This window comes from Syngnathoides biaculeatus, chromosome 5 (assembly GCF_019802595.1).
Source record: "Syngnathoides biaculeatus isolate LvHL_M chromosome 5, ASM1980259v1, whole genome shotgun sequence".
Lineage (NCBI taxonomy): Eukaryota > Metazoa > Chordata > Actinopteri > Syngnathiformes > Syngnathidae > Syngnathoides > Syngnathoides biaculeatus.
This window is the reverse complement of record NC_084644.1, coordinates 34,494,174-34,519,699: the sequence shown is the minus strand read 5'-3', so window position 1 is coordinate 34,519,699 and position 25,526 is coordinate 34,494,174. Positions and strand designations below refer to the sequence as shown.

General features: G+C 42.2%; 1 protein-coding gene across 12 annotated transcripts in view; it reads left to right on the top strand.

The window, feature by feature from the left end:
- ano10a (anoctamin 10a) overlaps positions 1 to 25,526 on the top strand; it is a 127,762-nt gene that overhangs the window by 80,057 nt on the left and 22,179 nt on the right. For 7 of the 12 annotated variants that reach the window (XM_061820622.1, XM_061820618.1, XM_061820625.1 and 4 more), the window contains 3 exons: positions 16,204 to 16,359; positions 16,438 to 16,629; positions 19,420 to 19,548. In XM_061820622.1, the coding sequence (XP_061676606.1) occupies positions 16,204 to 16,359; positions 16,438 to 16,629; positions 19,420 to 19,548 (477 nt within the window). Of the gene's footprint in view, positions 1 to 16,203; positions 16,360 to 16,437; positions 16,630 to 19,419; positions 19,549 to 23,459; positions 23,516 to 23,966; positions 24,080 to 24,148; positions 24,355 to 25,526 lie in introns of those variants that run through there. The other 5 variants (XM_061820624.1, XM_061820619.1, XR_009795107.1 and 2 more) reach the window with 4 other exon arrangements.

Here is a 25,526-nt window from a genome sequence, read left to right as displayed (position 1 = left end):
TTCCACCAGTGCAGAGAGTACTGATCATGATTTTTGGGATGGATCAGAAAGTTTAAAATCTAATCATTGATCCGATCACAAGATGGAGCAATGTCTATTTAAACGACCTATTTCATTCATTGTAAATCAGTTACTCACATTTGAAAAATGTACGGGTGTGGTCAGTCACGCCCACAGATAAAAAGTTGCGGGTGTGATTAGGGATGGAATCTCAAGACCTTAACATAATTTAATGGCTATCCATAAAATGACATTTGGGAGTTATCAGAACAAATAAGTTCATAATTTGAATATCACTTATAATACACTTATAATTCAAAAATAAATAAACATAAGTCATACATGATACTGCTAGTCCAATGATACTGATGTGATGTCGATGACTCGGAGGATTTTTTATATTAACAGATTAATATAACTGCAAATCAAAATTAAAAAATAAGAAATACCGGTAATTATTAAATTGGGGGAAATAAATAACTTCAAGGTCACGCGGTACTTCTTCTTTTCCTTTCGGCTTGTCCCGTTAGGGGTCGCCACAGCGTGTCATCTTTTGCCATCTTAGCCTATCTCCTGCATCTTCCTCTCTAACCCCAACTGCCCTCATGTCTTCCCTCACCACATCCATAAACCTTCTCTTTGGTCTTCCTCTCGCTCTTTTGCCTGGGAGCTCCATCCTCAGCATCCTTCTACCAATATACTCACTCTCTCGCCTCTGAACATGTCCAAACCATCGAAGTCTGCTCTCTCGAATCTTGTCTCCAAAACATCCAGCTTTGGCTGTCCCTCTAATGAGCTCATTTCTAATCCTATCCAACCTGGTCACTCCGAGCGAGAACCTCAACATCTTCATTTCTGCCACCTCCAGTTCAGCTTCCTGTTGTTTCTTCAGGGCCACCGTCTCTAATCCGTACATCATGGCCGGCCTCACCACTGTTTTGTAAACTTTGCCCTTCATCCTAGCAGAGACTCTTCTGTCACATAACACACCAGACACCTTTCGCCAGCTGTTCCAACCTGCTTGGACCTGTTTCTTCACTTCCTGACCACATTCTCCATTGCTCTGTATTGTTGACCCCAAGTATTTGAAGTCGTCCACCCTCGCTATCTCTTCTCCCTGTAGCCTCACTCTTCCCCCTCCACTTTTGTCATTCACGCACAGATATTCTGTTTTACTTCGGCAAATCTTCATTCCTCTCCTTTCCAGTGCATGTCTCCATCTTTCTAATTGTTCCTCTCCATGCTCCCTGCTTTCACTGCATATCACAATATCATCTGCGAACATCATGGTCCAAGGGGATTCCAGTCTAACCTCATCTGTCAGCCTATCCATTACCACTGCAAACAGGAAGGGGCTCAGAGCTGATCCCTGATCCAGTCCCACCTCCACCTTAAATTCCTCTGTCACACCTAAGGCACACCTCACCATTGTTCTGCTGCCATCATACATGTCCTGTACTATTTTTACATACTTCTCTGCCACACCAGACTTACGCATGCAGTACCACAGTTCCTCTCTTGGTACTCTGTCATAGGCTTTCTCTAGATCCACAAAGACACAATGTAGCTCCTTCTGACCTTCTCTGTACTTTTGCACGAGCATCCTCAAGGCAAATAATGCATCTGTGGTACTCTTTCTAGGCATGAAACCATACTGTTGCTCGCAGATACTTACTTCTGTCCTGAGTCTAGCCTCCACTACTCTTTTCCATAACTACATTGTGTGGCTCATCAACTTTATTCCTCGGTAGTTCCCACAGCTCTGAACATCCCTTTTGTTCTTAAAAATGGGCACTAGAACACTTTTCCTCCATTCTTCAGGCATCTTTTCGCCCGCTAGTATTCTGTTGAATAAGTTGGTCAAAAACTCCACAGCCATCTCTCCAAATTGCTTCCATACCTCTACCGGTATGTCATCGGGACCAACTGCCTTTCCATTTTTCATCCTTTGTAGTGCCTTTCTGACTTCCCCCTTAGTAATCATTTCCACTTCCTGGTCCTTCACTCTTGTCTCTTCAACTCTTCCTTCTCTCTCATTTTCTTCATTCATCAACTTCTCAAAGTATTCTTTCCATCTATTTAGCACACTACCGGCACCAGTCAACACATTTCCATCTCTATCCTTAATCACCCTAACCTTCTGCACATCCTTCCCATCTCTATCCCTCTGTCTGGCCAACCTGTAGAGATCCTTTTCTCCTTCTTTTGTGTCCAACCTGGTGTACATGTCTTCATATGCCTCTTGTTTAGCCTTTGCCACCTCTACCTTTGTCCTACGTCGCATCTCGATGTACTCCTTTCGCCTCTCCTCAGTCCTCTCAGTATCCCACTTCTTCTTCGCTAATCTCTTTCCTTGTATGACTCCCTGTATTTTGGGGTTCCACCACCAAGTCTCCTTCTCCCCTTTCCTACCAGATGACACACCAAGTACTCTCCTGCCTGTCTCTCTGATCACCTTGGCTGTCGTCGCACAGTCTTCCGGGAGCTTCGGTTGTCCATCGAGAGCCTGTCTCACCTATTTCCGGAAGGCTGCACAACATTCTTCCTTTCTCAGCTTCCACCACATGGTTCTCTGCTCTTCCTTTGTCTTCTTAATCTTCCTACCCACCACCAGAATCATCCTACATACTACCATCCTATGCTGTCGAGCTACACTCTCCCCTACCACTACTTTACAGTCAGTAACCTCCTTCAGATTACATCGTCTGCACAAAATATAATCTACCTGCGTGGTTCTACCTCCGCTCTTGTAGGTCACTATATGTTCCTCCCTCTTTTGGAAATAAGTGTTCACTACAGCCATCTCCATCCTTTTTGCAAAGTCCACCACCATCTGGCCTTCAAAGTTCCTTTCCTGGATGCCGTACTTACCCATCACTTCTTCATCGCCCCTGTTTCCTTTACCAATATGTCCATTACAATCTGCACCAATCACAACTCTCTCGCTGTCTGGGATGCTCAGAACTACTTCATCTAGTTCCTTCCAGAATTTCTCTTTCAACTCTAGGTCACATCCTACCTGTGGTGCATAGCCGCTAACCACATTATACATAACACCCTCAATTTCAAATGTTAGTCTCATCACTCGATCTGATACTCTTTTCACCTCCAAGACATTCTTAGCCAGCTCTTCCTTTAAAATAACCCCTACTCCATTTCTCTTCCCATCTACTCCGTGGTAGAATAATTTAAACCCTGCTCCCAAACTTCTAGCCTTACTACCTTTCCACCTGCTCTCTTGGATGCACAGAATATGAACCTTTCTCCTAATCATCATGTCAACCAACTCCTGAGCTATTCCTGTCATAGTCCCAACATTCAAAGTCCCTACACTCAGTTGTAGACTCTGTGCATTCCTCTTTTTCTTCTCACGCTGGATCCGGTTTTCTCCTCTTCTTTGTCTTCGATACCATGGCGGAAAATGACCATTTGCATTTAGATAGATGGACAGATTAGTCTGTTACAACCTAGATCAAGTCAAAGTAAATCACAATCTCATACTTATTATCATTAGAAACTGAAACATTACCTGTGTTATAGCCCAGAAATGTTTTCAGTGTAACTGCATTTTCTTTGACATGGCTGAAGATGTTGATGACTTTCGACGTAAATGCGCTCGCAGTATGTGAAGAAGCGCTGAACGTGCTTTTGGCATAATTTCCGAACATGCTCAGTATGGTTAACTTGCATTTCCTATTACCGGGTGAATATTCATTGTTATGATCAGGCTTGTTTTGTTACCAACGTTTATGAAATAAACGCGTAAATTAATGTTAAGACTACATAAAATAGGGTTTAGGGTTAGGGTCTTTCAATATCTATCTATTTCTACGCGTAACAAATTTTATGCGTGGGATTTTTTGTGTTCGACTGTGAAGATTTGCGACTGCATACGCGCCTTTGACATCACAGGGACTGGTGTATATACAGTGAAGAAAAGTATTTGAACGCCCTGCTCTATTGCAAGTTCTCCCACTTAGAAATCATGGAGGGGTCTGAAATTTTCATCATAGGTGCATGTCCACTGTGAGAGAGATAATCTAAAAAGAAAAATTCAGCAATCACAATGTATGATTTTCTTTAAATTATTTATTTGTATGATACAGCTGCAAATAAGTATTTGAACATCTGAGAAAACCAATGTTAATATTTGGCACATTAGTCATTGTTTGCAATTATAGAGCTAAAATGTTTCCCATAGTTGTTCACCACGTTTGCACGCACTGCAGAAGGGATTTTGGCCCACTCATCCACAAAGATCTTCTCTCGATCAGGCAGGTTTCTGGGCTGTCACTGAGAAACACGGAGTTTCAGCTCCCTCCAAAAATTTCCCATTGGTTTTAGGTCTGGAGACTGGCTAGGTCATGCCAGAACCTTGATATGCTTCTTACCAAGGCACTCCTTGGTTTTCCTGGCTGTGTGCTTCGGGTCATGGTCATGTTGAAAGACCCAGCCACGACCCATCTTCATTGCTCTGATTTAGAGAAAGAGGTCGTTCCCCAAAATCTCACAATACATGGCCGTGGTCATCCTCTCCTTAAACGTATAATCCAGAGGAAAAGAATTTGATTTATCTATCATACAAATGTAGCTAAAATTTCATAAATATTTTTAAAATTCTCAACACAGAAATGAAATAAATTAGCGTCAAAGTCAGTCTTGACAATTTGTTGGAAATGTCGCTTGGATTCGCCAAATTCCAGTTCTCTCTGGAATGTGATGTCACATCACGACAACATTTAGCCAGAGAGTGAAAAAGCTACCAAAGAGTAAGTGTGAGGCATACGGCTGTTCTGCGTCAAACACCGATGGAGTCAACTTACATGAATGGCTGAAACAGTAACAAATAGACAGGCTATGGACCAGGTTTGTGAAGACAAAGCAGGGGGATTGGACTTGCAAATCAAAGTGGACAGTAATATGTTCTAAGCATTTCCCGGAGTACTTTGAAAACCCAGTGCAGCGTTCACTTGGCTTCGGTAGCAAGTAAGTACGTGCATGTTCAATTGTTTAGTATTGACAAGTATCTACCGCATTTGAAATGTAAACACAATACCAATACAAATATATCTTGCAGCTAATCTGTATCCATGTGATGTTTAGGAGGTGACGGAATTTGTACCCTGTACTAAGTTAGTATACTGTTGACGCTGAGGTCTTCCTCAAATTCGACTACAGCAGTGTGTGCTCTCAAATGTTCGGTGCATCATTTAAAATACGGGCTAAATGCATGTAAATAACGCAAAGAATGCGCTATAAACAATGGACATTACTCTGATCTGGCAAAATATTCCAAATTAAAAATGTTTTTTTTTTTTTTTTTAAATCTTGCAGAAGGCCAAATTTACGACCTCATGCCTGTCCACTCATACCTTTCACCAAAGAGAATTGTAACCCCAAATGTAAAAGACGAGTTTATGAAAAACGAGAAAGATTAAGAGTAAATTTAATAATCCATCATTTCTAGTTTTCTTCTACATGTAGTCCTCAGATCTGTGAATACGGGGCTGAGATAATTTGAATTAATTTCAATGACTCATATGATTGTTGGTGTAGTATGTTTTCCAAATCCATGTTAAAAAATACTAGACCTATAGGATAAACCAGGACAGCATTATCTGCATATGTATGAAGTCATGTAATTTCCATGTTTCAGGGTATGTGGAACTCCTGTTAGAAGAGCTTTGGACCCTCTATGTGGATGCGGACCTAACGACTTCCTCTGCTGACGCCCAAGCATCACCACCTCTCAGCAGTCAGTACACAAAACCTGGCAAAGACTTGGCTATTCGGGATCATTTTTCAAGATTTTCAAATCAAAGCTTGTTGAAATAATATGTTGTGAAAATGAAAAAAATATATAAATTTGAAGAAGGCAATTTTAAAAACTGTACGGTTTGTTAAACTGAAACTAAATTCTATTGTGATGGAACTTCAGCAACAGAAGTTTTGTTACAAACTTCTGCCGCATGCTGATTAACCAGTCATGTTGCATGATGGAAAAAATTTATGCATTAGTCTGGTCTGTTCAATAGTCATTTTCTCAACTTGTGTGAACCTCCGTAAATATGTCCTCATGGTGAAAGCAAGGTGAGGTGGCATACTCTGGATTTGAAGTCTCCCGCTCCTAATGAGATTTTATGGAATGAAACAATATCATATTTAGCATGTGCATATTTATTGAATGATGGGTTCACCTTCAGTGGTTTTCACTGCTGTGATACAGATGATATCACAAATCTTTCAGCCATTCCTCTAATTAGAGTCAACTTGAAAGGCAAATTTTGCACCAGAACAAAAGATATTTTAGTCAAAACTGTCACATAATGATAGCAATGTCCATCAATTATTGGTCAAGAATCAACACCCACATTTTAGTTTTCATGCAAAGAAAAGGGTAATGTTCATCAGCTGGGCATAAATCCTGTGAACACGGCATCATCTTTAAATACTGGGGGTGGAAATTCCGAGGTCCCTGGTTCAATCCTGGACCCCCCTGTGTGGAGTTTCCATGTTCTCCCCGTGCCTGTGTGGGTTTTCTCCGGGAACTCCGGTTCCCTCCCACATCCCAAAAACATGCAACATTAATTGGACACTCTAAATTGCCCATAGGTGTGATTGTGAGTGTGTCTGTTTGTCTCCATGTGCCCTGCGATTGGCTGGCAACAAGTTCAGGGTGTGACCCGCCTTCTGCCCGTTGACACCTAGGATAGGCTCCAGCACTCCCCGTAACCCTCGTGAGGATGAGCGGTGAAGAAAATGGATGGATGGATGGATGGTGTGTTTTAAGCACAAAGTTGTATTTCAGGACAATCATTTGCTCGCCAAGATAAGGCTGAAATAATGCTGCTATGGCGTAAAGCCCCGTCATTTATTCATTATCTTCTGACTAAAGAATGAAAACATGACATAGTTAAATGTATGCAAAGCTACCTGCACAACAATTAAAAAATGGAGAATGTTAAATTTGTAACTTGCCCCTTATGTCCTTCTAATACAGATAAAAATACAAATGACATACTTCTATGTAAATGGCCTTTCCTCCTCTTCAGTTCCTATCTCTTCCACAGAGCATTCCATCACTGCTGTCTATCTCCTCAAGAACCCACTTGCATTCATCCCATTGTCTTTACTGGGGGTTGTCTTTATGTGACGTCACACGGAAGCAGCTTCAACAGAGCCTCTGTTTGAAACAGACATCAGAGGCATTCGGGTTCTGAAGAAAATGTGCACTTTGGCGCTAATTTATTTCATTTCTGTTGTGTTGAATTTTTATGAATTTTTAAATGAAATTTTAGCTGCATTTGTATGGAAATAATATACATTTCCTTTGGATTAGTACTCTAATACAGTGCAGTCATCCTGTCCCATGTGCAGAAAAACACCCCCAAAGCATGATGCTACCACCCCCATGCTTCGCGGTACGGGTGTTGTTCTTGGAATGGAACTCATCATTCTTCTTCCTCCAAACACAGTTAATGGAATTATGACCATAAAATTCTATTTTTGTCTCATCTGACCACAAAACTTTTTCCTTTGACTCCTCTGTATCATTTAAATGGTCATTGGCAAACTTAAGACGGGCCTTGGCATGTGCTGGTTTAAGCAGGGGAACCTTCCGTGCCATGCATGATTTTAAATCAGGACATCTTAGTGTATTACCAGCCTTGGAAACGGTGGTCCCAGCTCTTTTCAGGTCATTGACCAAGTCGTGTCGTGGAGTCCTAGGCTAATTCCTCACCTTTCTGAGGATCATTGAGACCCCATGAGGTGATATCTTGCATGGGGGTCCACTCCGATTGAGATTGACTGTCATGTTTAGCTTCTTCCATTTTCTCATGATTGCTCCAACAGTGGACCTTTTTTCATCAAGCTGCTTGGTAATTCCTCTGTAGCCCTTTAGTTGTGTGGAGTTGTAAAACTTTGTCTTTGGACAGCTCTTTGGTCGTGGCGATGTTAAAAATTTGAGTCTTACTGATTGTATGGGGTACACAGATGTCTTTATGCAGCTAACGACCTCATACAGGTGCATCTGATTCAAGATAATACATGGAGTGGAGATGGACATTTAAAGGCAGACTAACAGGTCTTTGAGGGTCTGAATTCCACCTGATGGACAGGTGTTCAAATATTTATTTGCAGCTGTATCACACAAATAAATCGTTAAAAAAATCATACATTGTGATTTCTGGATTTTTCTTTTTAGATTATATCTCTCACAGTCGCCATGCACCTACGATGAAAATTTCAGACCCCTCCATGATTTCTAAATGGGAGAACTTGCAATATAGCAGGGTGTTCAAATACATATTTTCTTCACTGTATATGACTTGCAACCTCTTATAAGGATAGATAGAGACTCTGGATTTAACGGAAAGCGTAGTGTTGTGGGGTAGCATCTATGTCAACACACACTGGTGCTCATCTGTTATGGTCAGGGAAAAACTGTGCGACACCGATATTGAACTGCTGGCTATCTCCCTTCACCCAATATACCTTTCAGATCAATTTCCAAAAATATTCGTTAAGCTGGTTTAGATCCATCCCAAAGCGATACCTTCTGCTGCTGTTGAATATGTTAAGAACACAATAAACAGGTTAAAATCTTTCTCCAGACGCTCCCAAATTTCTTCTAGATGACTTTTAGCTAGTGAAACGGTGACGCAGCCGTAAAACCTTGGCCTCAGAGTTCTGTGGACCAGCGTTCAATCCCAGCCTCCCCTGTGTGTAGTTTACCTTTTCTCCCTGTGCCTACGTGGGTTTCCCCCGTGTATTAATTGGAGACTCTCAATTGCCCCGAGGTGTGATTGTGTGTGCGGCTGTTGTCTCTCTCCGTGTGCCTTTTAAAAAAAAAAAAACAAAAAAAAAAAACCCTGAATCCTAAACCATGTATCATACAGTATGTATGGCAAAAAAACCTGATATTTAGTGCTGCTTGACTATGGCAAAATACACCATTATAATTTGTGGTCAGACAAAAGTGAAATTTTCCACGCAGCCCAGTTTCATTAGCACTATTGTAATACCAGACAGGAAGGGATTTTGCATACATACATATAAATAGGACATGTTTCAAGTTTGAGTCTGACTGATTGTATGGGGTGGACAGGTGTCTTCATGCAGCTAATGACGTCAGAGAGGTGCATCTGATTCAGGATAATACATGGGGTGGCGGTGGACATTTAAAGGGGGACTAACAGGTCTTTGAGGGTCAGAATTCTAGCTTATATACAGGTGTTCAAATACTTATTTACGACTGTATTACACAAATTGTTAAAGAATCATAGATTGTGATTTCGAGGTTTTTCTTTTTCGACTATCTCTCAGTGGACATGCACCTATGATGAACATTTCAGACCCCACCATGATTTCTAAGTGGGGGAACTTGCAATATAGGAGGGTATTAAAAATTTTTTCTTCACTGTATTTGTGTACTTAAGTGTTAAAAAAACATGTATTTACAATAAAGTATCTTTGTTCATTTATTTTTGCCACTGAGGCATAGCGACAGACAAAACAAATGAATGTTTTTTAATTAGATGACAGTAAGTACATACAGAAATTAATTACTAAATTATCATTACTTTTTGGATATTTTTGTTTTGTTTGTGTACTGAGATTTTTCAGTTAAAGGGGAAATCCAATGCTTGCATTAACAGTGTATCCAACAAGTCATTATCATATGTACCCTATTTTGACAATGTGATGCTAGATCCTCTCTCATTTAATAGGTTTTTGGGAAGATTTTTATCGACATTTACGAATTTTCAGGGGTGCTGCCATTTTCGCGAGTCACATGATGTAAATGGGTGTATGTGATGTGTACCGTGCCATTCCAAACGCTGGATTTCATGGGACACCATTATGCCCAGCGCTGATTTCTCAGCTTTATCCTCATCTGATGAAGAAATAGATGTATCAGTTGATTGGGAAGATGGAGGAATACTTCAATACAGATTTAAACCTGTGGCTGTAATTAATGTTGAATATTTGGATGGTTCTTCCGGTGGAATGATGCTGAGTCTGATTACTCTAAGGCCTACGCGTGACATAAATGCATAAACAAAGGCCCCGGGAGCTCCGGGCTGGCAGCACCGGGTGGTTCTTCTGACGGGAAGGACGAGGAATTTGACGAGCGAGCTCCAGCGGCGGCCACAAGCCGAGGTTCCAGGCAGCAGAGGCTGTTAGCCCCGGACGCCGAAGCTAGGTTAAAGGCCTCCGCCGCCACCGAAGGCAGGCCACAAGCTCTGGTGGGGGGTTGCGAGCCGAGCTTTGACGTCCGGGGCGACCTTTAGCCGAGCTTTGGTGGCGGCGGAGGCCTTTAGCCTAGCTTCGGAGTCTGGGGCTCACAAAGGGGTGGTGGCGGAGGCCGTTAGCCCCGGACACCGTAGCTAGGCTAAAGGCCTCCATCACCACCGAAGCTTGGCTAAAGGCCTCCGCCACCTGAAAGCTCGGCTTGGGGCCCGCCGCCAGAGCTCGTGGCCCGCCTTCGGTGGCGGCGGAGGCCTTTAGCCTAGCTTCGGCGTCCGGGGCTAACGGTCTCTGCCGTCTGGAACCTCGGCTCACAGTCGCCGCCGGAGCTCTCTCGTCAGACTCTGCGTCATACCTGTCTGAAGAACCAACCGCGGCTGCCAGCCCGGAGCTCCCGGGGGACTTAGGCTATGCACTTATGTTGTGTGTAGGGCTCCGAGTAGTCAGACTCCGCGTCATTCCGCCCGAAGAACCATCCGAATATTCATTAATGACAGCCACAGGTTCAAATCTGTATGAAAGTATTCCTCCGTCTTCCTGATCAACCGATACTGCTATTTCTTCATCAAATGAGGATAAATCCAAGAAATGAATACTGGGCATAATGGTGTCCCATGTAATCGAGCGTTTTGAATGGCACGGTACACATCACATATGCCCACGTACATCATGTGACTCACAAAAATGGCAATGCCCATGAAAATTCGTTCAAAACACTATAAAATGATAGAGGATTTAGCATCACATTCTCAGAATAGGGTAAATATTAGATGACCTATTGGATACACTGTTAAAGCAAGCACTGAATTTCCCCTTCAAGTATGGGCCCTTGCACCAAAAAGGTTGGAATTCGCGACTCCGGTGAGGTCATCTTATCAACACAATGGCAGCATGTTTACACACAACCATGAGTGGGAGCACTCGCTAGGCTACATAACATTTTGTTGATTGCTTGCGAGCCGTATTGTACTAAAAGTATGTGAAGCAAGCCTTAACCGAAGTCCTCTCCTGTCCTGAGCAACGGTGACTAACAACACGTTTTTTCCCCGTTTTTATAATACATTGGCCACGTTCCACTTGTGTTGTAAACCCCATGATAACAAGTGTATTTCTTCGGATTTAATTTAACAAGATAAAGGCCACTGATTGTAAAAAAAACAAGATCCGGTGAGATATAAGATTTTATTGGAATAGTCTGACATAGTGCAATCGTCAGAGCAAATTTGTCTTGTAGTCTGATCTGCACATTTACGTGTCATCTTGTCAAAGCAGTCTTCTTTCCCATTGAAAAAAAATATATACAGACTGTCAGGTCTTAACAGTACTTTGTTAAAAGACAGAAAAAATATATAATTATTACTGTATAAAAATTAACTACTCGATTCCGATATACTGTGCACAATGGCAATGCGGAGTAAATGTCTAAGCAAAAAATGCCAATTATCAGCCGATCAAGTTTGGTGTAAAGTTTAATTTTCACACAACATTGTAAATGTTTATTTACAAAGCTTGTTTCTAAAAAGTGTAACATGGGTGTAAAGTGGCTCAAAGAAAACAGAAAAGTTAATTTTTATTCATCCTCCTCCTGTTCATTGAAACCACGAAAGTCATCTTCACTATCGGAGTTGCAGAGCCTCAGAAAACTGTTGAACTGTATATCTACAAATGGACATAAATCTATCTAGTATGGTCGGTGGGTCATGAAAGAAAATGAGTACCGATCAAAATCCTCTCGTGCACATACAATTTTGATATAGACTTGACCTGAACACTTTTAGCTGTTTGCTGCAAAAAAAAAAAAATTGCCAACAGAAGTGATATCAGCCCCAAGTGTCAGTGTTTTCAAACCCAGATTAAAACGTTTTTTTCCTCGTGTTTGAGGACTTCCACTTTTCAGTGATATTTCTTTCACTAAAAGCGCTTTTGATTGTACTTTTGAAAAATGTTTTTATGTATTTGGATGCTTTTAATGATGTAAAGCACATTTACTTTGTGTATCAAAATGTGTTGTATAAATACATCTGCTTTGCTTTCTTGATATATTATTATATATAATAGTCACGGTCGCACTAAAAAAATGAACCGTTGCTTCAGTCTCTGATCAACAGAATGTGTGCGTTGCTGCATTCATTTTTCTCTTACTCCTGATTAGTCACCCAGTTTCTAATAGTGAAAAACATTACCGAATGATTCCCCTTTGTAATTTAATGGAAAAATCGGACTTTTTTTTATTGTCATGTGATGCTGTGTGTAAAAATTGTGGGATTAAAATTAATAAATTTTGAAACGAGTCACCATAACAAAAGATGGAAAAAGTGAATTGCTGTCAATACTTTCCAGTGCCAATGAGGGACTTTTTCACACCACAAACTAAAAATATATAGCTTTTTCTTTGTTTGTGTCACAAAACTGTTTCTACAAAATCTTATGCACTTGCACAAAATTGTTGGTACCGTTCCCTTAATTACGGAAAAGCACAGAGTGATCGCAGAAATAACTTGATTCAAAAGTGTCAAATCAATAAATGAAAAATAATCGATAATCACCTTGCTTTTATAATATAGTTCAACAGACTTTTTTTTTTAAACAACCTCCTGAAAACAAGCCTAGACAAATATGATTGTACCCCCAAAAAATTACAAGTAATTTGACCATAGGGCAATATTTAAACAAGGCGTGTTCTCTAATTAGCGTCATGTGTCTTCGAACTTGTATTCTGTTAAGTGCCCTATTTAAAATGTGACAAGTAATCATTGTACTGTTGATGATGTATATCACCCTAAATATGGACCAGAGAAAGTGAAGGACAGAGTTGTCGCTGTAGGTGAGAAAAAAATATAGACAAGCATGATAAAAGTAAAAGCTTGACTGTCACCAAGAAGGATAATGTTCCTGTGACTGCAGTTGCACCTTTTATTCAGAAATCTGAAAATCGAGGGGACTTTTGCCAAACTCCCCGGACATGGCTGGATGTGAAAATTGATCACAAATTGAAGGAACTGAAAATACAAACGGTAACAAACGAGCCCAGAACAACCTCTGAAGAAAGAAAAAAAAAAAACATATGCATGTCCATCCAAAGCACACTTGTCAAAAAAAAAAGTGTTCCTCATTGCCACATTACTAGCATCCTTGATTGCTCCATGACTATTACTGCAATGACCTTATGTCTTAAAAGTATTCTGTCAATTGACTGTTGTTGTACTTGACGTATGTCATACGAGCTCGGCTCCAATGACGAGACAAATTACTTGTTTTTGACTTACTTACTTGGCCAATAAAGATGATTCTAATTTCCCTTGCCCGGACGATGATCATCGGGGCCCCCATCTGGACCCAAGCCTGAAGGTGGGGCTCAAAGGCGAGCGCCTGGTTGCTGGGCCTGCACCCATGGGGCTCAGCCAGGCACACCCTGCACGGGTAACATGGATCCCCCTTCCCATGGGCTCACTACCTGTGAGAGGGGCAAAACTTGCTATAGGGACATGGAATGTCACCTCTTTGGCAGCGAAGAAGCCGGAGTTGGTGCGTGAAGTCGAGAAGTTCCAACTAGATATAGTCGGACTCACCTCTACGCACCTCTTGGGCTCAAGTACCAGTCCTCTTGAGAGGGGTTGGACTCTGTTCTAGTCTGGACTTGCCCACGGTGAGAGGCACTGAGCAGGTGTGGGTATATTCATTGCCGCCCTCCCACCCCCAGCCTGGTGGATGAGAAGGGAGCCTCCCTCCGCCTCCAGGAAGGGGGACGGGTCCTGACTGTTGTTTGTGCCTATGCATCAAACAGCAGTTCAGAGTACCCACACGTTTTGGATCCCTTACAGGAAGTTCTAGAGAGCGCTCACTCTGGGGACTCCCATCATTCTGCTGGGGTACTTCAATGACCACGTGGGCAACAACAATGAGACCTGGAAAGGAATAATTGGGAAGAACGCCCCTCCCCGATCAGAACCCAGGGTGGTGTTCTATTACTAGACTTCTGTGATCATCACGGATTGCCTATAACGAACACCATGTACAGGCATAATGGTATCCACATGTGCACTCGGCACCAGGATACCCTAGGTTGCAGTTCGATGATCGACTTTGTGGTCTTGTCATCAGACTTGCCACCACATGTCTTGGACACTCTGGTAAAGAGAGGAGTGGAGCTATCAACTGATCACCACCTGGTGGCGAGTTGGCTCCGATGGTGGGGGAAGAGGCCGGTCCGACGTGGCAGGCCCAAACATATTGTAAGAGTATGCCGGGAATCGCTGGCAGATTCCCCTGTCAGAAGGAATTTCAGCTCCCACCTCCGAAAGAACTTTGATCACTGTTGTGTGGACACCAACAGTGAGGGATGCTGTCGAGCTGAAGGAGGAGTCCTATCGGGCATTTTTGGCCCCAAGTTTCCTAAAGGCTTTGGATGATGTGGGGCTGTCCTGGTTGGCACATCTCTGCAACATCACATGGACATTGGGGACAGTGCCTCTGGATTGGCAGACTGGGACTCTCCCTTTTTCAGAAGGAGGACCAGAAGGGCTGTTCCACCAATACAGGGATCACACTCCTCAGCCTCCCTGCTAATGTCTATTTAGGGGTGCTGGAGAGGGGAGTCCATTGGGAAGTCAAATCTCAGATTCAGGAGGAGCAATATGGTTTTCATCCTGGGTGTGGAACAGTGGACCAGCTCTACACCCTCAGCAGGGTCCTTGAGGGTGCATGGGAGTTCACTGAACCAGTCTACTTCTGTTTTGTGGATTTGGAGAACGCGTTCAATTTTGTCCCTCAGGGAGTCCTGTGGGGGGTTTCTTTGTGAGTATGAGGTACCGAAACCCCTGATACGGGCTGTTTGGTCCCTGTACAAGTGGTGTCAGAGTTTAGTTAGCATTGCTGGCAATGGAGCGGTTCGCAACCGATTTTGAAGCACCTGGGGTGAGAATCACCACCTCCAAATCTGAGACCATGATCCTCAGTTGGAAAGAGGGGGGGTGACCTCCCCGGGTCGGGGATATGATCCTGGCCCAAGTGGAGGAGTTCAAGTATTTTGGGAATGGGGCAGGAGAAAGACAGGTGGATCAGTCCAGCGTCTGCAGTGATGCAGACTTTGTATCGGTCCGTTGTGGTAAAGGGGGAGCTCAGCCGGCATCCAGGAGGGGCTCAGTGTAGAGCCGCTGCTCCTCCGCATTGAGAAGAGCCAGGTGAGGTGGCTGGGGAATCTGAGCCGGATGCCTCTCCGACACTTCCCTGGTGAGGTGTTCCAGGCACTTCCCACCAGAAAAATACCCCAGGAACGACCCAGGACACACTGGAGAGACTGTGTTTCTCAGCTGGCCTGGGAATGCCTCGGGATCCCTCTGGAAGCGCTGGAGGATGTGACTGGGGAAAGGAAAGTCTGGGTATTCCTGCTGAAGCATCTTCCTCGGTGTCCCGACCCGGAGAAATGGTAGATGGATGGATGGAAGGAATAAGGAAGGAAGGAAGAAAGAAAGGCTTAGAGCAAACCGTTGGACTCTTAAGTACCCTTCTGTGACCCTGTGATCATGTGGAAGGAGCTGAAACATGCTGCTTGGAGAAAGCACTTTTAAAACCTAAAAAACTGGAACAGTTTCCTCATGCAGAGTGGGCCAAAATACTTGAGATGGACAAGTCTCACTGAAAAAAAAAATCCTTTAACAGCAGTGTATGCCTTCAAAGGTTGTGAAACCAAATGTTAATGTAAGATCAATTTTTCAGGCCCCTTTCATTTTTTTTTTTTTATAATTCTCTTGAATCACATTTCAAAATTATTTTCTGATTTGCATTTTATAACATTTTTATTCATCATTCACCATTTGTCACTTGTCGGTTATTTTTGTGACCACTGTGGGTTTTTGTTTCATTAATACAGGGGTACCAACAGTTTTGTACACACGTAAATCGTTTTGTTTTTTTTTGTTGTCTTCCATGATCTTTGTGCTCTTGTCTCTCAAGAATTTGGCAACCTTGTTGATCACAAGTCAAATCATAAATCAGTTCATCGAAGCTTTTCTGCCCTACTGGCTTCAAAGGGGACGCAATAAGACGATGATGAATGAGCTCCCTTTGAATGCCCAGGTGCGACTGGAAACTAACATGAACACTTACTTGGTAAGTATTTTTTTTCAGCTTCTTCAAATTTTAGATCAAAGAGAATATACAGATTTAACTATCACTATTTCCCAACAGGGTACATTTGATGACTACCTGGAGTTGTTCCTTCTGTTTGGCTATGTCAGCTTGTTCTCATCAGTTTATCCTCTGGCTGCTGTCTTCGTTGTTTTGAACAACATCACAGAGATTTACTCTGATGCTTTCAAAATGTGCAATGTGTTTAAAAGACCCTTTTCTGACCCGGCTGCAAATATAGGGATCTGGCAGGTGAATGTCTTCTTCCATATTGGTTATCCTGTCAGATAAAATCTTATTGGTTGATTAGTTGCCAATTTCTTTAAAATATATTTCTCAGTGAACACAAACAATTTTAAGAATTATGATTGATTACACTCTTGTTTGAATTTTTTTCATTGGTTTTCATTATAAAATTTCACTTTACTAGACTTTCATTTATGTATAATAGTTTTAAGAAGATAAAATGTTTGTGAGTAAAATAAAAAAAAAAAATTCAAAGTTTGATATTTAAGTGCTTTTAACAACCATGAAGAACAACTCATGAGCTTTAGAATTATTTTTCTAGCTTCTCCCATTACTGGTAACAAATTCACAATATCATCAAAGCTATGGCTAAACAATAATACAGTCCATATATATAAACACGATCAATATGCATAAAAAAAACATCATCCAATGTTTAATAGAAAAAAAAAATCTTTCAGAAAAGAATCCCAACGCCTTTTTGGCTTTTTGCGGGTCTCTTCAGCATTTCAGCCAATCGTAGCCCAGCTAGAGAAATTTTGTTTTGTCCATGTTTGGTCAAACAATACAACAAGTCAATAATATTGAGAGTTGCTTCAGACCCAAACTATTATCTGACTTAAGTAGAACCATGTCAAGTTACGTTGATGCACACAGTACATAAGGCGCTCTGGTTTGTAGCTTACAGCTCTTACTCTGGGAGAGCATTAGAAACAAAAGTACTCCTCACAAGAAACAACGCGAGACACAGACCACATCTCTATCGATGAGATGTCTGAAAATGTGTGGCATTATCTGAAGCAGTGTCAACCTCTAGTCCACGCTAAATGCAAGATTTTACAATCCCCAATCAGAGCAAGTGTAACATGTGAATTTAGACTAAAATCCCCTTTCCTCAAACCAGCAAAATGTGACAAAGTAGTTGTATTGCGTTTAAGACAATTTAATCACACACACATCAATTCAACACTGGCACGATAAAACTAACACAAAATAGAAGTTCAAAGACCGCGTAGTTGAGCCAAACGGCGAATAGTCACCAACGTTGAACGAATTTTCCCAAACAGGCAAGTATTCTTTCCAACGAATATTCAAAGTGAACAAATGTTCCAGAAATGTCCATACACGAAAGGCAGAATGCGTCCGTGTATTTGTCCCAAGCAGCAGTGTGATGTTGACGGTCTTTCACGTCCTTATATAGGCACTCCTCAGACCATTCCAGAATTCCACATCACAAAATATCTTCATCATAATAACTTCAAAGTATTAAAGGAAACCGCATCACAAAAGACTCGCATCATAATAACTTAAAAGCATGAAAGGAAAATAAAGAGAATGACTAAAAACACACACACACACACACATAACACAAGAGCTAATCCCACGAAATTAACAAACTAATACATGATTAATTCAACTGGTTTAACAATCTATTAATCCTGTGTTTTACAAATTAGATTTACTAATGTTCTTGTTTTAACGCGATTTTGAATGGAATTTTCTTGATTACTTCTGTTGTTCATCAAATATATTAAAATGTCTTACCATACCGCCTTAGTCTGTTTTTTTCCAATACAGTAAAGACAATGAATATTTGAACATCCTGCTGTATTGCAAGTTCTCCAACTTAGAAATCATGGAGGGGTCTGAAATTTTCATCGTAGGTGCATGTCCACTGTGAGAGAGATAATCTAAAGAAAAATCCAGAAATCACAATTTATGATTTTTTTTAACAATTTTTTTGTGTTATCCAGCTGCAAATAAATATTTGAACACCTGTCCATCAGCTGGAATTCAGACCCCCAAAGACTTGTTAGTCTGCCTTTAATAGTCCACTTCCACTCCATGTATTATCCTGAATCAGACACACCTGTGTGAGGTCGTTAGCTGCATAAAGACACCTCTCCACCCCATACAATCAATAAGACTCAAACTTGTAACTTGTAAGTTGCATCCTAAGAACACCATCCCTTCTGTGAAGCACAGGGGTTGGAGCATCATGCTTTAGGGGTGTTTTTCTGCACATGGATCAGGACGACTGCACTGTATTAAGGAGAAGATGACCGTGGCCATATATTGAGATTTTTTTGGAATAACCTCTTTCCCTCAGTCAGAGCATTGAAGATGGGTAGTGGCTGGGTCTTTCAACATGACAATGACCTGAAGCACACAGCCAGGACAACCAAGGAGTGGCTCCGTAAGAAGCAGATCAAGGTTCTGGCGTGGCCTAGCCACTCTCCAGAACTAAACCCAATGGGAAATATTTGGAGGGAGCTAAAACTCTGTGTTTCTCAGTGACAGGCCAGAAACATGTCTGATCTCAAGAAGAAATGTGTGGAGGAGTGGTCCAAAATCTCCCTGCAGTGTGTGCAAACCTGGTTAAAAATTGCAAACAAACAAACACTACTGTACCAAATATTAACATTGGTTTTCTCAGGTGTTGAAATATTTATTTTGAGATGTATCACACAAAAAAAATCATTAAAATCATACATCGTGATTTCTGGATTTTTCTTTTTGGATTATCTCTCTCACAGTGGACATGCAACTATAATGACAATTTCAGACTCCTCCATGATTTCCAAGTGTGAGAACTTGGAATATATCAGGATGCTCAAATACTTTTTTTTCTTCACTGTAACTGTGGCTAAGATGGAAGAATGTTTGAAACAGTTTGTTGCTCCAAGGGAACGAGTCACAAGGACTGAAGCAAATTACAAGATCTCAAGCAACAATTAAACACAAAACCATACAAATGTATTGAATAATTTGTTGACTGTTGCTCTTTCTGTTTAGCTCGCCTTTGAAGCCATGAGTGTCATTGCTATTGTGACCAACTGCACACTTATTAGCATGTCTCCTCACGTCAGAGCTTACTTCCCCGACTCACAGATGCATCTCATGCTGTGGACAGTTGCTATTGAGGTAATACATCATATACAGTTGGGGGGGAGATTTTGCGAGCCACCAATTGTGCAGGTTCTCTCACTTAAAAAGATCCATGTGATTCTGGATTTTTTTTTTTTTTTTTTTTTTGCTTACCATTCTTTCTCATTTTGACACCCCCAACGGGTTGAGAGCTTGTGCAGAGCTACAAATGTCTTCCATTTTGTGATACTTGCTCTGACTGTTGATATCCCCCCCAACTCCAACCAACTCCAACTTGTATCTCCTTGCAGCTTCTTTTTATTCAGTGAATCACATAATGTGTGTGTGTGTGAGTGTGTCACAACCATTGAAGGCTTGCAACACAAACTAAGACGTGTCAGACTGTTTGATTGTTTACATTTGTTAGATTGATTACATCAAGTTAGATTGATTACATCAACACAATGAGTTCAAAGGTACAAGCTTGGTGGTGATGTGTAACCAACTAGAGTTTGAACAAAATGAGAACATATGGATGATTATTTTAACATTTCCCTCCTGTTTATCATTTTGGAAATACGAGTGGGGACATCAGAATGCTGTTGCATTTTCAGAAAGTTCATCATTTACACTCGAGCGTATAAAGCATCAAAAGTTTCCTTTTGGCTGGAGCTGCATATTTTCAGGGTCTACTTGTTGTAGAAGGGCATAGTTCACAAAAACATTTGACCTTGCTCGAACCATCATAGATTTCAAACGTGCGATTATACACATCATGAAAAGGCAGAACAAACCCAGAACAGTAATTACAGATAAGGAAATTCATCATAACAAAATACCAAGGTCCGGAGGTGAACCAGGACCAATACTAAGAAATAATCATCATCATCATCATCATCATAAATAAAGAGTTGGTGAACGTCGTTGCTCATTTCTGAACCCATCATGTGCGGGTACACAGCAGCCCAACCAAGTCTAGTGTAGATATTCTTGGTATTGGAGTCGCGAAACATGTGAGGAGAAAGGCAATGGTTGATGTCGAGATAAACACACAGCCTCCACTGACAGTGGAAGCTGTGATTAGAGATGTAACCCTCGCTGGTGATTGGGACAGTCATGTAGACTTTTGTGCCCCATGGCATATAAGGGCAAACACAGAAGAGATTCTTCAGCTCTGCTGGTGACAGTGCAGAGTCATTGTCCATTAAAGTCAGGCCATTGTCCTGCACTCCATCGCTCGTATTTTTCCAATCAACAGTCTTAACATCTTCATCACCATGCAAGTCAGGTTGCACACCCTCTCCAGGTCTTGGCTGAGTTGCTTGAATAGCTGCAGTCATCTCAGCAACACCTCGTGTTCATGTCTGGCCAGGGTGTCCTCCTCATCCTTCTTAGGCATGAGCAGCAGTTGGTTGAAGTTAGCTTTGTGCTTCAGCTTCTAGTATTGGCACAGGAAGTCAACTGTCTTGGGTGTCATCTTGAGGTGACGGCCCACTTCCTCAGCGTCCACAAACTGAAGACCTCCTCCATCTCTTGCAATTTCATCTTCCGGACATTGACACGCTTTTCCTGCGGGTCACATTTACAAACAAGACACAAGGACGACGAGGCGAAAAGGATGAAGCCGAGGGCGGCCATGTCCTCTTTATTGTCCCTTCCAACCTTTCCTCTCAATTTGCCCTTCTTGCTCCCGACGCTTTCCTCATTTTCAACTTCAGTGTTGGAGTCCCGCTCCACAGAGTCACTGCCTTTAAGGCCCGAGTGCTTGGGCCAGTAGTACTTGACCTTGACTTTGTCGTTCTGAGTGATGATGGTCTCTCCACCATGTGGATCAGCTTCTTGGGCCTGATGAATATGACATCCTTGCTTTTGTCAGTTAGCACCCGGGCCACGGGCTCCGGGATGGACTGCGGGCTAACGGGCACGTGGATACCCTTTTTCTCGCTTCTGCTTCTATGGATCGGCCAGGACGTAGTAATCCTCTGCGTTGAGCTGGTACGAGTCATGCACCTTCATGGTGGTGATCAGGTCCGTCCTGAAGACCTCAGATGGTTTCTCTCTGCATCCTCTCCTGGCCTGGCATGAAGTCTGGGACCTGTAGGTGGAATTGCTGGCATTGTCGGACTCGTCGCTGCTGCACACTTCTTTTCATGGCGGGGCATCTGAGTAGTTCCAGCTTCACCACACTTGTTGATCTCTCACTGGTTGTCCACAGAGGGACACCATATTCACATAAGAGTACCAGGCGTTGGCGACCATTGGAGAGGTGGGATTGTCCTTGCTCCATGATGATTCATGTCTATAGATCCAGTGATAAACACGTTCAGTCCCAGACTGGCCAGTGCGGAGGAGCCATGGGCCAAACAGCATGAAGGCCAGCAGTCCCAATAGTGGCTCCCCTTTACCTAACATGCTCAAGCGCGGATCAGCGGAATTCTTCACCGGTTTGAGACCAGGGCAACCTATTGCTACCCCACCCTTTGTAGCCGGACTTCCACCGCTACACGTCGTGGAATGAAAAGGGAGCCACAGGCTTGCAGTGGGACAAGTGTGTCCATGTAGGATGTTCTGCTATCTTTATCACCGTGGGAGTGGACCATCCCAGCGAGGTGAGGACCAACACTTCCTCTTGATGGTTTTTCTCAGGACCCAATCACCAATGGACACCAACAGCACCTGTGAAGAAGGCACAGTCGGCGGCAGATCATTTGCTTCTTTTACAGTTTTTTTTAGCAGCATCTCTTTCACCCGATCAATTAAAGTATTTTCTTCTGACTGCTGCTCTGGCCCCTCTACCATGGGCAGTCTAATCTAATCTAATCTAATCTAATCTACTAGATGCTATTTCAAATGGGAACAATCCTTTTATCTGTTGGGGTTATTTTCATATACAGTTTTACTAAATGTAGTTTACCTTACTCAAGACTTCACTGTCCCATTACTTCGTTCCACTAATTCTGCACAATGATTTTAGTTTTTCAATTTATTTCGAGATTTGCAGATACTTGACTATTTTTTTTTCATGAACAAAATGTGGCACATTGTTGCCATGCAATTTTTCTGGGATGCCATGAGAAGGAATAATATATTTACACAAGAACTTTGCCACAGTAATAGCATCAGCACTTGTCCATGGAAAAATCTCCACCCATTTAGATAAGGGGCAGATCAATTCTAAACTACATTTGTAATGCTGTTTAACTCAAATCAAATTAATGTGTAAAAACTGGAAAGGCTGACTACCTTGGGGAAACTGCCGTCTTAGGTCTGCAGTTCCCTTGAGTATTGTGTTTTTAGCAATTAAGACATGATCTGCAAAATTTTTTTTTTGAGTAATAATTGAATCCAAAGTTGCGAAAATGTCTGTATAACATCTACCATTACCATCCCTCCTGTTGAGACATGGCAAGGCGCGTGACTCAAAATTGTCTGTTTTAAACAGATTTTTTTAATTTTATTTTATTATTTTTAATAATACAGGTTTTCCCCTGATTATGTATATCAGTGGTCTCAAAAGTCCATTCACATCAGGGCCGCTGAAGGCACATTCTGGCTGAGGCTGGGACGCAGCCTCAGCGCACATGCACACAATTTGTCATAACATGTCATTATTCAAGCCGCTTATCCTCACAAGACTTGCAGGAAAGCTGAAGCCGATTTCAGCTAAATTTGGGCGAAAGGTGGACTACACCCTGAATTTGTCGCCAGTCAGTCACAGGGCACATATCGGCACCATCACTGAGCGGGAATCGATCCCATACTGCCCACACCAAAGGCAGACGTATGTACCACTACCCCCTCAGTGATTCTAGTTACACACAATTGAAAAGTTTTTTTTTTTATTTAAAAAAACACACACAAAATAAGATAAGCAAGAAAGCTAGTGTAAACAGGTTGTGCGCAAAACGAATAAAACTCTCCATGGCAAAATCACTAACTTTCACTCAATGAAAATTTTAATTTCTCAGCTTGCATCAGGACTTGTCACTGTCACACCCCGAAAGCCACAATCCCACCGTGATTGGTAGGTTCACCAGCTCTGCACACAACACCGCAAAGTGCCATTCATATAAAACTTCAGGGCCACACCATGATGAACTTTCTTTAGCCTGTTTTAAACTGTTGTAGCTGGTTTTAATATGGCCACTTGTTGCATTACTTCAGATGACTCTCCTGCCTTTCTCTTTCTTGCCTATGCTAACTAACCTCTCGCCATCCTAAGACGTAAGTCTTAATCTTGGTTTTGCCTTACTTCCCTGTAACACTTGCCATCAATCTTTCTATCAACCTGCTGCATCCTTCAACTGTTAACTTGCCATTTAAGCCATGCTATTTTTCTTTTTTTTTTTTTTCTTCCCATTTCGTTAAGAAACATCATGCTGCCCGTTACACATTATTTCATAAAGTTTACATCCCCTCTAGGGCAGACATTATTCCCGCTCACCATTATGTTTTTCTACATTTGTCCCGTACAGACTACTTGTCCTTTTTGGGACCCAGGTCCTAATCCACTACCTTGTGTACTTCACCGGAGCACGGACTTCTGTTAGCACCGTTGGGTTTCCATCCGTGACCTGTGATTCCACAAGTAATGGCATTCACACTTACATTCACTCACTCACACATTTATGGATCCTAATAAATAACCTCTTTAAAGGTGGAGTAACCTTAAAACCTCTTTCTGGCGGAGTAGCCTTCACTTACTGGTTCACGCGTTGTCTGGACGCCAGTTGTTCGTGATCCCATCAACCTTCGTCCACCGAGCGGAGATTGGACTCTGACACCGGCCTGGCCACGAATTCACGTCCCACCAGGGCTTTTCTTCAGGAACAGCTAAATGCTCCTGGCTGTCGACAGACTTCGGTGTGTCTTCTCCCTCCTCGATGGGCGGTGGTGTGTTGGGATACGGCTCGAAGGACCAAATGTCAGGTTTAAAAACTTGACTCTATTAAAAGAAGGCAAACAGACAAGGCTTCAAGTTTTACTTGCTGCAAGGGGAGTGACAGGACTTCCCTGCTTCCAACCAACTCCTACTTCTGTCTCCTTGCAGCTTCTTTTTATTCAGTGAATCACATAATGAGTGTGTGTGTGTGTGTGTGTGTGTGTGTGTGTGGTGTGTGTGTGTGTCACAACCATTGAAGGCTTGCGACACATAAACTAAGACGTGTCAGACTGTTTGATTGTTTACATTTGTTAGATTGATTACATCAACACAATGAGTTCAAAGGTACAAGCTTGGTGGTGATGTGTAACCAACTACAGTTTGAACAAAATGAGAACATATGGATGATTATTTTAACAAGAGTGTTTGAGGATGTAGACAGTTAAAAACAAAAAAAAACAAAAAAAAGAAAACTCTTTGTCTGGAGGCGGCTCGGTGGGGCAGCTGTAGAGCATTGGTGTCACAGTTTTGAAGACCAGGGTTCAAATCCTGGCCCCACCCTGTGTGGAGTTTGCATGTTTTTCCTGTGCCTGTGTGGATTTTCTCAAGGCACTCCGGTTTCCTCCCATATCCCCAAAACAGGTATTAATTGGAGACTAAATTGCCCTTAGGTGTGATTGTGAGTGCGACTGTTGTCTATCTCCATGTGCTCTGAAATTGGCTGGTTCCCACCAGTTCAGGGTGTACCCTGCCTTCAGCCCGATGCCAACTGGGATATGTTACAGCACTCCCATGACCCTTGTGAGGATAAGCAGCTCAGAAAATGGATGGATGGGTGGACTAATGGATGCATTGTGTCGCTCATAGGTGAGGCGTACTTACAGTGAAGAAAATATGTATTTAAACACCCTGCTATATTGCAAGTTCTCCCACTTAGAAACATGGGGGGGTGTCTGAAATTTTCATCGTCGGTGCATATACACTGTGACACACGTCACATGTCAAGGCTCGTCTTAAGTTTGCCAATGAGCATTTGGATGAAACAGAGCAGTCATGGGAGGATGTTTTGTGGTTAGTTGTGGCCAAAATTGAACTTTCTGATCATAATTCCACTAACCTTGTTTGGAGGAAGACGATTGATGAGTTCCATCCC